This window comes from Hyla sarda, chromosome 1 (assembly GCF_029499605.1).
Source record: "Hyla sarda isolate aHylSar1 chromosome 1, aHylSar1.hap1, whole genome shotgun sequence".
Taxonomy (NCBI): Eukaryota; Metazoa; Chordata; class Amphibia; order Anura; family Hylidae; genus Hyla; species Hyla sarda.
Window position 1 is genome coordinate 287,453,363 of NC_079189.1, and position 15,977 is coordinate 287,469,339.

The window sequence follows — 15,977 nt, forward strand, 5'->3', positions numbered from 1 at the left end:
CAGGAGTTGGAGCAGAATTTCTTCTTTGAAAATAACGGTTGACAACCAGAGGTTTGAGGAGAGAAACATGAAAGGAGTTAAGAATGTGTAAAGAAGGCGGCAATCGGAGTTTGTATGAAACTGGATGGATTTTTTTGTAATTCCTCGAATGGACCAAGGAAACGAGGACCAAGTTTGTAACTTGGGATTTTAAACCGGATGAATTTAGAAGATAACCAAACTTTATCACCAGGAGAGAAGGATGGAGGAGATCTTCTTTTTTTGTCTGCCTGAGTCTTCATTTGGGAGGATGCAAGAGATAAAGATTGCCGAGTCTGTCGCCAAATGGAGGAGAAATCTCTGACAAGTTCATCTACAGCAGGGAGACTGGAAGAGACTGGGAGTGGAAGAGGAGACCAGGGATGATGACCAAAAACAATAAAAAATGGAGATGTCTTTGTGGACTCTTTCTGATTGTAGGAAAATTCGGCCCAGGGAAGAAAATCTACCCAGTCGTCCTGATGGGCAGACACAAAATGGCGTAAATAAGTCTCCAAAATTTGATTTATCCTTTCCACCTGACCATTGGACTGGGGGTGGTAGACAGAGGAGAAATCCAAACAGATGCCAAGACAGGAACGGAGGGCTCACCAGAATTTGGACACAAACTGCACTACGCGGTCCGAGACTATATTTTCTGGAAGACCATGAAGACGGGAGATATGAAGTAAGAAGTGCTTGGCCAGTTTTGGAGCAGATAGGAGTCCGGGAAGAGGAATGAAATGATATTCTTATTAGCTGGACAGAAATTACTTAAAAAATTTAACCGGGAGAAGAACAACGACCATCTTGCCTGACGAGGGTTCAACCATTGGGCTGACTGAAGGTACAGGAGGTTCTTGTGGTCAGAATAATTACTGATGGGTTGAGATGATCCTTCCAACAGGTGTCGCCACTCCTAAGGCGAGCTTTATAGCAAGCAGTTCACTATCTCCGATGGAGTAGTTTCTCTCCGAAGGCGAGAAGGTTTTAGAAAAGAACCCACAGGTCACAGTTTTACCCTTGGCACTTTTCTGGGTAATAATGGCGCCTGCTCCGATGGAGGAAGCATTAACGTCCAAGGCAAAAGGTTTTCCCGGATCCAGTCTTGATAGCACGGGAACTGAAGCAAAAGCAGACTTTAAGCTGGAGAAAGCTTCCTCTGCCTCAGGGGACCACAACTTCGGGTTAGCGCCCTTCTTGGTGAGAGCTACGATGGGAGCAACCACAGAAGAAAAATGTGGGATGAACTGGCGGTAGTAGTTTGCAAATCCCAGGAAACGTTGAATAGCCCGCAGACCGGTAGAGCGAGGCCAATCCAAAACCGCAGACAATTTTATTGGATCCATTTGTAGTCCTTCATGAGAGACAATGTATCCTAGAAAAGGAAAACTGGATTTTTCAAAAAGGCATTTCTCCAGTTTGGCATAGAGATGATTCCTCCGTAGGCATCATAGGACCAGACGGACATGAGTGCGATGCTCTTCCAAGTTGGAAGAATAAATCAGAATGTCATCCAGATAAACGACTACACAGGTATAGAGAAGGTCTATATCATTGACGAATTCTTGGAAAACAGCTGGATCATTGCAAAGGCCAAAAGGCATCACTAGGTACTCAAAATGTCCATCGCAGGTGTTGAAAGCCGCTTTCCATTCATCCATTCGGCAGAGTAAACACATGTGGGTTCTTCAAAAACGCTGCAGAATTCAGCCAGGAAAGCCGTGGGGTTGAAGGTAATTGGATCGCTACAATCCCAGAGCGGAGTAGCCCAGGCCAGGGCCTTCCCAGACAAGAGACTGATCACAAAGGCCACCATAGCACGCTCCGTAGGAAACTGATCCGCCATGAGCTCCAGGTGCAAGGAGCACTGCATCACAAAGCCTCTACATTGCTTAGAATCTCTGTCAAACTTCGTGGGAAGGGGAAGACGAAGCTTTGAAGCTGAAGGAACTGCAGGAACCGGTAGAGACAGAAGTAACTGCGCCATGGCGGACAGTTGATTTAATAGCTGCTACTGGTGGACCACTTCGGAGGAGAGATCCGAATCTTCAGGCAGGGGTACCTCAGCGGGATCCATGGCTGGATCTTACTGTAAGACTCACCGCAGACGGCAGGTACCCAGGGAGTATATGACTCGTAATACCTTGACCACACAGGCGGCTGAGGTGAAGCCGGGTATCAAAGGAATAGGCAAGAAGTAGTCGGGCAGGCTAGAGGTCAGGGCAGGCGGCACAGGAGCGTAGTCAGTAGGGTAGCAGAAGGTCAATAGGCTGGCGGCTAGAAACACGGTCGGGTCACGGAATACAGAGGTCTGGTACACAGCAAGGAAATAACTAGAAGTGCTTTCTGGCAGGGGGGCTAAGGAGGAGCAAGAACTTATGAAAAAAAGGTGCAGGTGCAATTACTAATTACAGGCGCACTGGCCCTTTCACAGCTCTGGCGCGCGCGACGGAGCTGAAGGACAGAGGCCGGGGACGGAGGTGAGTGACGGGCTGGGACTCGCATGCGGGCGCTTCCCGCGAATCCCAGCCCCGCTGGGGGTCGGGACAGAGGGGAAGATGCGCTCACGGCTGGAATGTCTGGCCGGAGCGTCGCTTGTGACAGATACCTCTAAGTGATCACATCCTGACCACTTTCTAGAACAAGTGGGAAAGAAGTGCATGGCTGAGTGTCACAGCGAGCGCTCCGGTCTCCACCTCCGGACCGGAGCGCCCGCTGCCTGTGTCCTCCGTGCTGGGGTCCCGGCGTCTCCTGGTCAAACGCACTGTGGCAGGGACGCGGCTAGTGTGGGGGCTGGTCCCCTCTCACGCGCCGCGTCCCCGTTCATCTCACCTGCTCCCCGCGTGGCGCTCCTTGGTCCGCCCCGCTCTCTAGGGCGCGCGCGCACCGGCTTCAGTAAATTTAAAGGGCCAGCGCACCGGTTATTGGTGCGCTGGTTCCACACCTCCTATTGTGATTTCCCAATAAAAGGCACCTGCCCCTTCCTGCCCCTGCCGGATCTTTGTGCCTTGTGCCTCTGAGAAAGCGTTCCCTACAGTGATTATTGCCTTGCCAGTTGCCGTACCCATTGCTACCGTATACTAGCCTTTGAATCCTTGCTGCCTGCTCTGACCTCTGCTACGTCCGACTACGCTCTTGCCTGCTTCCTGTGTACCACGCCATATCAGTCACCAGAGAGGTCGAGTTGCTACTGGAGGATATGACCTGGTGGTTACCACCGCAACAAGTCCATCCCGCCTTGTGGCGGGCTCTGGTGAAAACCAGTAACCGGTCCTCTGGTACAACCCGCGTCATCGCCTCTCTGGTTCAGAGGATCCACTACCAGTCCTGCTGGTACGTGACACTGAGCACTTTTCTTCCCACTCTATGGGGGAAATTTATCAAAACCTGTGTAGAGGAAGGCTGGTGAAGTTACCCATAGAAAACAATCAGATCACAACTTTAACTTTTAAAAAGGCCTCTGAATAATGAAAGAAGCAATCTGATTGGTTGCTATGGGCAACTGTACCACTCTTCCTCTGCACAGGTTTTGATAAATCTCCCTAATGTCTACAGGACTGAAATGGTCACATAGTACAGAGCTGGGAGAGAACATGCCTAGCGTGCACTTTTCCCAGCTCTATTTAGTGATTGGTCATGGTCTGACCCCAACTGATCAAAACTTTGTGCCTCTATGACATATCTAAAGTTTATTTAAATGACAGTGTCAATTTAAGCTTCTGCACACTGTTATTTTGCTGTGGAAGCATCTCAAGTAATGTGTCCTCATATTGACAGACTGCAGCCATATGGTTGTGCTTGGAATTTGTTTACTGATGCAACCATTATGCTTCATTGTACAGTAAGAAATTAAGAAAGCCGCACTCACCCTTCAGTTTATGTTCATATGTGAAAGGATCCTTTATTTCATGTCAAATCCTTGGGAAAAAGGCAGAATATGGATGTGGCCAGAGGAGGAATCAGCAACGTTTAACCTTTCTCATCCTGAACACAGCAGTGGTGGAGGGGAGGGAATTTAAAACACCCCACGCTGCTGATGTAATATGCAAATCACATTAACAAAAGTCATATGGCCTATATCAAATAGTGAAAAGGAAAAATAGAAAAACAATAGAATAGTGCAATGAAAACAGGAGACAGAAGCGAAACTGTTAGTTTTTATATATAAAAAAAATAATATAAAATAAAAACACTTTGATCATACCTATCATTGAGACCACGTCCCTTCAGCACTCTGGTGCGCAAGATACATTTAACCTAGCAGCGAAGCAAAGTCTTGTCAATTCCTGGTGAGTTCTGTAGAATTTTTTGAATGCCTGCAACTCTTAGGACCTCTGTATTGCCTGCATGAGCTGTCCTCATATGTTCAATGATTTGCACACAACCAGTTCCTGTGTGAACAGATCTCAAATGTTTTCGGAATCTGAATTTTAGTGGTCTGATAGTTGATACTATGTAAAACCTTCCCAATTACAAAGAAACGCTTACACTACATAATTTGTTCTACAGCATATAAAATCTTGTATCTTAATTGTTACTCCTCCCAGTAGTAAAGATTTTCCAGGAAAAAATATTTGCAGTGTGAACAGTGCCCATATTTACGGTTCCCTACAGGGGAGGTATTTAACAGGCGGTCTTTTTGTTCAGAATTAGCTGGGAGTGTACTCCGAACTAACAGATTATTGATACTTTTACTGCGGCGAAATGAGACTATGTTTTTTTTTTTTACTGCCATATCTTTTGAGAAGGGATCATTTTCTACTATGAACCAGCTATCCCAGATCGCTTGTTTTACTGTATTGGCTGGATTATTATATTAAAATTACAATTGTTTTAGTCTTTTTTTTTTTTGGTAAGTAAATCGGTCCTGGATATGGCTCTACCGCCACGCAAAGTTCTTTAGCAGGGAAATCTCGCAGGAGAAATCTGTTGTACATGTCCTTAGATTGTTCTTCAAAGTCGATTTTTCTTAGACATAGGAACTGGCTATATAGGAGGGCCCATTTTACGTGGTCAGGTTTAAAGCTAGCTGTCAAAATGCAGTAAATAATTGGAAGCTGTAAGTTTACAAAAACCTTTTGTGACGAGATCATATTCCTGTATTAATAGCTGCACATCAAGAAACTCCATTTCTCTATCACAACATTTTTGGGGGAATTTTATATTCATGTCATTATTTCTAATATAGTGTGTGAATAGATCGAAGGCCTCTGATGTCCCATTCCATACAATCAATATGTCATCCACATATCGGTAATACGAGACAATTTCTTTCAAGAAGGGATTACTGTAATTGCGGAGGGTTTTAAATAGGTATTAAATAGGGTTTTAACTATCAGACCACTAAAAATCAGATTCCGGGAACATTTGAGATCTGTTCATACAGGAACTGGTTGTGTGCGCTTCATTGAACATATGAGGACAGCTCATTCAGGCAATACAGAGTGTAATGTCTGTTTTTCTGCATTTGCTTTGTGTTGCCTTAGTCTGTATTCACACTGTGCGTTTTGTTAGTCCTGCTTTGACCTTGTTTGATCCTGCAACTCCAAGGATAGAATACTGTTCTGAGCCTTGGGCTAATACGTCTATCTAGGAGTAAGTGAGTCTTTTGTCTGTACCCGTTTTTCTTGTATTTAGGATTTTTGTTTCCTCCTAGGCCAGTATCCTGATCACTCGGTGGAGAGTGCCCGCTGGCTAAGAGCATATTTGGCTTTAGTATTGATGTCCCTCCATGCTTGGAGTGGGGTGTCTAGTGTGTTCCTTGTTCTGAGTCCAGTGTGAACAGTGCTCTTGATTTCCTGACCCGTTTAGTGTTCATCCACTGCATTGCCTGGTTTTGTCTGCTGTAAACTTATCCCCAAATCTAGTTTTGTTCATATTATCATATCTGCCGTTAATCTCGATTCCGGTTTCTGAACTGTTTGTTAGTATGCTTTATCCTGCCTTGTTTGTATTCATATATCTGTTTGTTGGTTCCGTTATGTTCCTGACTTATTGCCCGACATATACAATTGATTCGTTTTGTTTTACTCGTAAACCCATGCACTTTAGCGCAGGAAGTGACCGGCGCCCAGTTGCCGATCCATCGTTTACGGAGGATGGGCAAGTAGGCAGGGAGAGTGGTTTCCCCCCCCCCCCCCCATTCATGAAACAGAGGTCCTAAGAGTTGACAAGCACAAGACTTTGCTTCGTTGCTAAGGTAAATGGATCTTGCGCACCAGTGCACTGGAGGAATGGGTTTTTATATATACTAACAGTTTCTTTTCTTTCTTCTGATTTCATTGCACTATTCTATTGTTATGTTTCCTTTTTACTATTTGATATAGGCCATTTGAATTTGTTAATGTGATTTGCATATGATTACATCAGCAGCCTGGGGTGTTTTAAATTCCCTCCCCTTCCCCATAGCTGTGTTCAGCTTTAGAAAGCACATTCATGTGAAACTTTGCCGATTCAGCCTCTGGCCACATCCATGTTCTGCCTTTTTCCCAAGGATTTCACATGAAATAAAAGATCCTTTCACATATGAACATAAACTGAAGGGTGAGTGTGGCTTTCTTCATTTCTTACTTACTGTATTATGTCGCGGACTTACCAGCCAGCACACCTTATGTTTATCAGAATTCAAGTAGAGAAAACATACATGGTCGCACATCCGCAATTTGTATTTTGATCTAGTATGCAAGTAGAAAAAAAGTTGATTGCACTCGCCCACTAGTGAAGTTAAAATGTCTTTATTGGAACATCGTTAAAGGGTAGCTCCCACCATCCTATTTGTTTTTTTTTTTTGCTAGCCCGTTGCCCCCCCCCTCCTGATACGGCACTAGCCTGTTCCCTCCTCCCCGCCTCGCATACCCCGTTCCCTCATTACACTTGCAGTTACTGCAGAGTCCGGCAGCGGGCGTGCAGGGACAGCGGCGGCAAAGAGGCTGCGGCGGCGATGTGCGGGAGCAGTGGCCTCCCAGCCAGTGGCCGGGGAGCCAATGCGCTCGCTCCCGCCTGTCTGATTGACAGGCAGGGAGCGAGTGAAGCCTAACTGAAAAAGGACTGATTGCCACTCCAAAATCAGTCCTTTTTCAGTGGCCGGTTTTTAAATGTAAATTAAACCTTTTTAATGAAAAAAAAAAATAATAAAAGTATATTAGAGATATGTTGTACTACAACATATAAAAAAATAAAGTTGGTGACAGTGCCCATTTAAAACAAGCTGAAGGGAGGGGTAGAGAGATGCGGTCAGCGTGAGCTGACTGACCGGCCGAGGCGAGGCAGCACTCCTTTAGCGGTTCAGCCCGCTTTCTCAAGCCAGCTACCAGTCACACCTGTGCTCCCATATGTGCCTGGCGCGGTGGGTGACGTCACGGTCAGAAGGAAAAGAGGTGAGATGGGCAGGGGAGGAAGGAAAACCGGGAGAAGAGAGAGGAGGAAAAAAAAGAAGGAAAAAGAAGAAGGGATGGGGGAGGGAAGAATGGGGGAGTAGAAGGAGGTGAAGCTGGGAACAGATAGGATAATGTGGGAAGGGAAATACATATGCTAAAAAAATATAAGAAGAGATATTATGCAAGACTACAAGGAACAAATTTTAAACAAGGAAAACATTAAGCTAATTTCTTTCATTCCAGCCGAGCTTTCCTAATGCATTGGTCCGTCCAATCCAGGCTGCTTCGCATTTGCGGAGGGCATTAACTCTGTCATGTCCTTTTTCTATCTTTTCTAGACCAATTAATTTTAGAGCAGATTGGTCCCCTTTATGTACAGTTCTCATGTGGTCAATCATTCTGCTCGCTCCTTTGCCTGTACTAATAGATCTTAGATGTTCACGGTATCTTGTAAAAACGCATCTAATAGTTGATCCAATATAGTGGTGACCGCAGTCGCAATAAAGTCCATACACAACGAATTTAGATCTGCAGCAGATGAATTGTTTTATATGTGCTTCATAGCCTCCTATTCTATGGAATGCAGTTTTTTTAGTTTGAGTGCAATATGGGCAATTTCCACAAGGAAAATTCCCCATAAGCTGTATGTCAGTTAACCAGTTGTTGTTCTTATTTGTTTCTGGAGGTATAAAAGTACTGGAAACTAGGACATTTTTTATTGTTTTACTGCGTTTAAATGCAATGATGGGTTTTATTTTTGCTTCAGGATCTATTTCTGGGTCTGCAGCTACAATATTTGTAAATAGTTTTTTTTTTTTTTTATGTGGTCGGCCATAGGACTAAAATTAAATGAAAAAACAAACCGGTCTTTTTGCTTTCTATGCTTGTGGTTTTTTCTGAGTAGGTCGTGTCTTTTCACTTTTTTTTTTAACTTTTTCTAAGCTTTCTCTAAGGAGTTTATCAGGATACCCTCTCAAGGATAGTTGTTTTATTAGTTCTGCAGCTTTTTCTTCAAAAACTTTCTCATTATTGTTGATTTTGCGTAGACGTAGTAGCTGGCCATAGAGTATGGCTCTTTTCACACGGAGAGGGTGGTAGCTGTCAAAATGCAATAGCATATTTGAAGATGTATGCTTTTTCTAACTCTTGGTGAGAGTTCTGCCTTCCACTTTTTCTAATTCCACGTCCAAAAACTCCATTTGTATATTGCTGAATTTTGATGTGAACGCCATGTTAACTTTATTTTCCATATTGAGATAGGTGACGAAATCGGAGAAGTCCTCTTCTGAGCCCTTCCATCCCAGAAAAATATCATCCATGTACCTCACGTACGTGGAGATATGGAGGGCAAAAAGATTTTTACTGTTAAAGATCAGATCCTGTTCTACGGCAGCTAAAAAGATGTTAGCGAAACTGCATGCTACCGGTGTACCCATTGCAGTTCCGGAGCATTGGGCATACCAGTCATTACCGAACATGAAACAGTTATTTCCAAGAACCAGGTCGAGAGCTTCACAAACTAAATTAATGTATTCCTCGGTTTTTCCTGCAATTTTAGGGAACCTACTGACTGCCTCAATTCCTGCTGGCTGTGGTATTCTCGTGTAGAGACTCTCTACATCTATTGTAGCAAATGCAATCTCGGATGACCAGGTATGACTTTCAATCATTTGTAGGAAGGAGCGCATGTCTTTCAAGTATGACGGCATCTCAACTAATAGGGGCGGAGCAACCAATCCAGGTACTGGGAAAGTGGCTCAGTAACGCTCCCTATACCCGCGATTATCGGCCTACCTGGTGGAGAGTCCACAGACTTATGAGTCTTCGGGAGAAAGTACCACCACGGTGGTTTCGGATGAGGAGGGAGTAGTTTTTCTGCACGTTTTTCAGATAGCATGCCTGAAGAAACATGTTTTCTTAGGAAATTAAGAAGTTTGTTCTTGATTTTAGATGTAGGGTTTTCTTGTAAAGGTAAGTATACTCTGGTATCTTATAACTGCCATTCTGCCTCTTTTAGATAGTAACTCACTGGCATGACCACGACATTATTCCCCTTATCCGCTTTTTTTTATTATTAGGTCACTTCTTGATTTAACCATTTCATGGCTTTCAATTCTTTTTCTGACAAGTTTTTGGGGGGTTCTGGACAGATGAGCGCTTTAATATCTTTTTGTACCATTTTATTGAACAAGTCCAGACTGCTGCCTGCGGGCACTGGGGGTGAGAAGGTGGATTTTATGCCACCTAAGAAATCTCCGATTTCTATGTCATCTTCTATATGATAAAATGTGTTAGGGTTAGAATCCTCTAGGGTAGCTAAAGTTGTACTAGTATCTATATCTTCTTTTGAGAACGTGGAGCCCACAAAAAAAAAAACAGCGGGCCTATAGCTGAAGGAATCTCTCCTTCTTTAGGGAAGATTTGCGCAGTGGAATGTTTGGTATTAAAGTATTTATTAAGATTTATTTTTAAAAAGATCCACATCAAAATTAATGGGGTTAAATTTCTCAGGAATACAATAATTTAATCCATTAGAGAGGAGGCTGATACATTCCTCACTTAGTGTCACATCACTCAAGTTTATGACCGAAAAATTGTTGGTTTCACTATTTACTTGTTCCACGTTACTTGCTTTCGCTTGGCATTGTACCGGCTTTTTCCTCCTCTTGTTTCCCCCTCTGCGTGTCCTCCGCCTAAAGGGGTCTGAGATACACCGGTAGGGCCATTATTCTCATTGGTAGAGACATGTTCTTCAGCTGAACTTGACTCCGTGTCTGTTGTCCAAAAATATTTATTTCTGTTCCTAGTAGGTCTTTTTTTGCCTCCTTCTTTGTGCTTTTTTCTTATCTTTATTCCAAGCAAAAACTTTATTGTTTTCAAAATCTTGTCGATCTCGTATAAATTTCTCTTTTTTCCTCTCTTTTATATCTGCTTGCACTGGTATAAGTTTTTTTCCAATTTTTGTGTGAATAGCTGATATTGCCCGTCAGTCATTCGTTTTTTAAGCTCCAATTTTGCCTTGCAGAGTTCTGTGGTGGTTTTTTCATATTCTGTTTTGTTGCGTCTCAAAACAAGGTGCAATAATTCAAAGGAACTTTTAATTGAATTTGTTCCCACTCTACCTGGAACTCCTTATCATCTTGGAACTGGGATGCTTCTTTATAGTTTCTTAGTCCCCTTGGGACTCTGTGGCATTGGCTGTATGAATCAAGTGACTTCACTGTCCAAAAAGGCGGACCTCTTTTTCAGCTAGTTGCTGTATCTTGTATTCTAATGTCATTGTACTTATAACTTGCAAATCTTCTTTAAAATTGCATTGGGTAAAAAATTCCTCCGCATTCTCTCTACCAGTATTCAGAGCATTAGCGTTTGCACCTCTGCTATTGCTTGCTTCCATATCTTACTCCATTTTCACAGTTAATGACCCCTGACTAGCAGTGTGCACTGAACCATAGAAAAAGGTTATGGCAATACTACTTAGGCTGAGAAAGACAAGGCAGGCACCAAAGCTGGGATGTCAGGGCTTAAAGACATGGTGTGGAGCGTGGAACAGCGCAGAGGTGATGGATGCGTGTACTTCAGGGGGTGCTAATCAGAAGTTCAGACCTTGTAAATGCAGTATGCAAGTAGAAAAAAAGTTGATTGCACTCACCCACTAGTGAAGTTAAAAAGTCTTCTTTATTGGAACATCATTAAAACAAGCTGAAGGGAGGGGTAGGGAGATGCGGTCAGCGTGAGCTGACTGACCGGCCGAGGCGAGGCAGCGCTCCTTTCTCAAGCCTGCTACCAGTCACACCTGTGCGCCCATATGTGCCTGGCGCGGCGGGTGTACTTAAAGGGGACCAATCTGCTCTCAAATTCATTGGTCTAGAAAAGATAGAAAAAGGACACGACAGGGTTAATGCCCTCCGCAAATGCGAAGCAGCCTGGATTGCACGGACCAATGCATTAAGAAAGCTCGGCTGGAATGAAAGAAATGAGCTTAATGTTTTCCTTGTTTAACAATGTGTTCCTTGTAGTCTTGCATAATATCTCTTCTTATATTTTTTAAGCATATGTATTTCCCTTCCCACATTATCCTACCTGTTCCCAGCTTCACCTCCTTCTACTCCCCCATTCTTCCCTTCCCCCATCCTTTCTTCTTTTTCCTTCTTCTTTTTTTCTCTCTCTCTCTTCTCATGGTTTTCCTTCCTCCCCTGCCCATCTCACCTCTTTTCCTTCTGACCGTGACGTCACCCACCGCGCCAGGCACATATGGGCGCACAGGTGTGACTGGTAGCAGGCTTGAGAAAGCGGGCTGAACCGGAAAGGAGCGCTGCCTCGCCTCGGCCGGTCAGTCAGCTCATGTCTCTACCCCTCCCTTCAGCTTGTTTTAACGATGTTCCAATAAAGAAGACGTTTTAACTTCACTAGTGGGTGAGTGTAATCAACTTTTTTTCTACTTGCATACTGCATTTACAAGGTCTGAACTTCTGATTAGAACCCCCTGAAGTACACGCATCCATCACCTCTGCGCTGTTCCACGCTCCACACCGTGTCTTTAACCCCTGACATCCCAGCTTTGGTGCCTGCCTTGTCTTCCTCAGCCTAAGTTGTATTTTGATCTACTTGCTTCTCAGTATAAATTCAAAAACTAACAGGTTGTTAGTATACATTTTGATCAAAAAGTACAAGCCCACTCGCCACGTCAAGGCCACCTTTTAGAGTAGATCCCCAATGTCCCTAGCGTAAAAAAATGTATACTAAAAACCTGTTAGTTTTTGAATTTATACTGAGAAGCAGTTAATTCAAAATACAATTTGTGGATGTGTGACCATGTCTGTTTTCTCTACTTGAATTCACATCGTGTCTTCTATCCTAGGGCTGGGCAGGATGACCAGATATGTGTATCACGCTATTTTTGTAACTTATGGCGGTTTCACGATATATAACAGTATTTCCCGCCCCCCCCCCAATTAATTATCAGCCCAGCCCTGTCACCATCGGGGTAAATACTCACATATCACCCGCAAGCGCTGCCCTCCTTGTCCTCCTGTTTGTTGCGGGCCACCGGCACTGACACTCTACTATACGCTGCAAAATATAAACATAATAAACTTTAATGCATGTTCCGACGTCGGCCTTATGCTGGGGACGGGAACGTTGGACAGCTGTCAGCCTATCACCGGCCGCAGCGATGTTCCACCTCGGCCGGTGATAGGCTGAGCCCACTGTCATGTAAGAAGCCAGCCGGCTCCTTACATGACAGTGGGCTCAACCTATCACCGGCCGTGGCGGATGGTCATAGGCTGACGGCTGTCCGACGTTGCCGTTCCCTTGGAAGCAGGTCTGGACCGTCGGGGAAGGTGAGTTTAAGTTTATTTTGTTTACCTTTTGCAGCCCGGGCAAAGCGTACAGTATAGAGCAGTGGTCTTCAACCTGCGGACCTACAGATGTTGCCTGAACTACAACTCTCAGCATGCTGGGAGTTCTAGGTTTGCAACATCTGGAGGTCCGCAGGTTGAAGACCACCAGTATAGAGTGTATTTCGGTATTTCTGTATTCTATCCCCCTTTTTTTGGGGGGGGGGGGGGGTTTACTTGGTCTTCACTCTGCCCCACCCCCTCAGCCCAACCCTATATAAAGGAGCAGGAATCTGCTCAGGGCCCATTCTTTTCTGGTAGCCTCCCAGTCTGACTGGGAGCACATGGTAAGTTAGCTTTTGCACCTTGTTCACACTGGTGTGGTGCTGTGCGGCATCCATTGCTGACGTAGCACCGTGTCTATGGGGAGGTGGGGCCCAGGGACTGGTCTGAGTGGCATTGGGGCTGCTCTGCCAGTGGGTCGTTCCCCCTGTGGGCACTGGTGTAGTGGTGGTGGTTGCTGCCCAGTGCTACGCCATTTTATGCTAGGGACGTTAGGGACCCACTCTAAATAGGTGGCCTTGACGTGGTGAGTGGGCTTGTACTTTTTGATCAAAATGCATACTAACAACCTGTTAGTTTTTGAATTTATGCTGAGAAGCAATTAGATCAAATACAATCAAATACAATTTGTGGATGTGCGACCATGACTGTTTTCTCTACTTTAATTCACATTATGTTTATCAGAGGTACATTTCCTGAGGGATTGTAATTAAAGGGGTACTCTACTGGAAAAAAAATATTAATAAACTGGTGCCAGAAAGTTAAACAGATTATCCTGCTCTGAACAGTTCCTAAAATCGACAGAGGTGTCAGCAGAGAGCACTGTGGTCAGGCAGAAAGCAAATTCAAAAAGAAAAGAATTTCCTGTGGATCCTAACAGCAGCTGATAAGTACTGTAAGGATTAAGATTTTTTTTAATAGAAGTAATTTACAAATCTGTTTAACTTTGTGGCACCTGTTGATTAAAAAAAAATGTTTTCCAGTGGAGTACGCCTTTAATTGTCTGGACTTTTGCTATTTTCATTGAGAGGTGGTGCCACTCATATTTCTTTAAAACTCAGACATTATGCTTCATTGTGACTGTGTCTATTAAATAAGTGAAGTTTTGAGTTCTGCTACATTGGGAATCTTAGTATCTGCCAGCCATTTTCTGCTCCATTCCACACTTGCATGTTAGAGGATAACCAGGGACAAAACTGGGCATGGAATCAGGTACTATCTGATAGGAACAAAGGACGTTTATGACAAAGAGTGCTGGCAGTGCTGTGTTCCATCCTCTCCACATTCTCAATTACTTTCATCAGCATAGCATGCTGGGATTTTATTAACAGGCCAATAGCCGAGCTGGACACTGAACTAATTTAGGACATCTAGGACTTTTAGTATAACAGATTTTTTTGAAGTTCAAATTTAAAGTCATCCTATTTCTGCCTTGGAGAGATTCTCTGTGGATATGTCAAATATGTTTCTTTTACAGTACTATGTAATCGTGTAGTTTGTTCCATTGTAACAGGCTACATAAACTTCAGATAAATCAGTACAAATGTTAATGCTGCCTTTGTTTTCCAACAGGATGATATCCTTGGCGCCTGCTACAGAGGGTGCAGACTTTTTTCAATTTGCCATTTTGTGGATGTCAATGCTGACCTCAATACCACTAGAGCTGAGTGCGAGTCAGGTAACTACAGATAATATTAAGGAATTTTGGATTTTTGAAATAATGGTGTTATATTGATGTCATAAGTATTAAACAAAATACACTGAGAGACAAGAGTTTACATTTGATGATGACTTAAAGGGGTTGACCTGTGAAAGGCTAAGTTGTTTTTTTCTCTGGCAGTTTTTGGATATCTGCCACTGCAGTTTTTGAGCCAAAGTCAGAAGTGGATCCATAAGGGAGGTGAAGTGTAAGTCCTTTGTTTCTATTTCCCATTCCTTTTGAATACACCTCTGGCTTTGGCTCAAAAACTTCAGTGGCAGTATTTCAAAAACTGCCAGAAAAAAGACCAAGTGGAAATTTAGCCAAAGACATTTTGATGGATTTAGCAAGAGCAGCTCCTTGAATGGAGCTTCAAAGCTAATGTGCACAAGATCTTAGATGTCACTGATCACAGCAATATGGTTCCCATGTCCCTGTTAAAATGGAGCAGCAGTCTGACTGATAGGTCATGAGTGTTGTCAGTGGAAAACGCGACAGGCTTTTAATATTTCATTATTAAAGGAGTAGTCCAATGGTGAAAAATTCTATACAGTTAGCAACAGTTTAAAAAGTTATATAACTTTGTAATATACTCACATAACCCATCTGGAACAGAAAGTACCTTTTTCAGTGATTTCTCTCTAGACAGGAAGCGCTGCATAATCCAGCATCTCCACCTACACTTCTTCTACAGCCTGTGGTCAGCTCCTCATTCCTTTCCTCATAGTTCTCAATATGTGAGTGTTCACCAATCATAGCACTCACACATTGAACCAATCACAGCACTCACACATTGAACCAATCACAGTACTCCTACTTGAGCCTGGTCACGTGGGTGCCGTGCTGTAAGCCAGGAGAAGTGTGAGGGAGAGAATGAGGACGTACACAGCTCCTCACATTTGTCTCCTCACATATAGAAATCATCCCCAGCCCCTGCAGTGTAATATGTCTCCTCACATATAGAAATCATCCCCAGCCTCTGCAGTGTAATATGTCTCCTCACATATAGAAATCATCCCCAGCCTCTGCAGTGTAATATGTCTCCTCACATATAGAAATCATCCCCAGCCCCTGCAGTGTAATATGTGTCCTCACATATAGAAATCATCCCCAGCCCCTGCAGTGTAATATGTCTCCTCACATATAGAAATCATCCCCAGCCCCTGCAGTGTAATATGTCTCCTCACATATAGAAATCATCCCCAGCCCCTGCAGTGTAATATGTCTCCTCACATATAGAAATCATCCCCAGCCTCTGCAGTGTAATATATCTCCTCACATATAGAAATCATCCCCAGCCTCTGCAGTGTAATATGTCTCCTCACATATAGAAATCATCCCCAGCCCCTGCAGTGTAATATGTCTCCTCACATATAGAAATCATCCCCAGCCCCTGCAGTGTAATATGTCTCCTCACATATAGAAATCATCCCCAGCCCCTGCAGTGTAATATGTCTCCTCACATATAGAAATCAT

General features: G+C 43.8%; 1 protein-coding gene and 1 long non-coding RNA gene across 2 annotated transcripts in view; one reads left to right on the forward strand and one right to left on the reverse strand.

Moving 5' to 3' along the window:
• TMEM59L (transmembrane protein 59 like) overlaps positions 1-15,977 on the forward strand; it is a 174,089-nt gene that overhangs the window by 42,862 nt on the left and 115,250 nt on the right. Inside the window, exon 2 of the mRNA XM_056574802.1 lies at positions 14,375-14,480. Coding sequence (XP_056430777.1) covers positions 14,375-14,480 — 106 coding nt within the window. The remainder of the gene's footprint in view (positions 1-14,374; positions 14,481-15,977) is intronic.
• The window catches only part of LOC130369483 (uncharacterized), a 219,520-nt gene that overhangs the window by 37,121 nt on the left and 166,422 nt on the right, over positions 1-15,977 (reverse strand). The gene's annotated exons all lie outside the window — the stretch shown is intronic.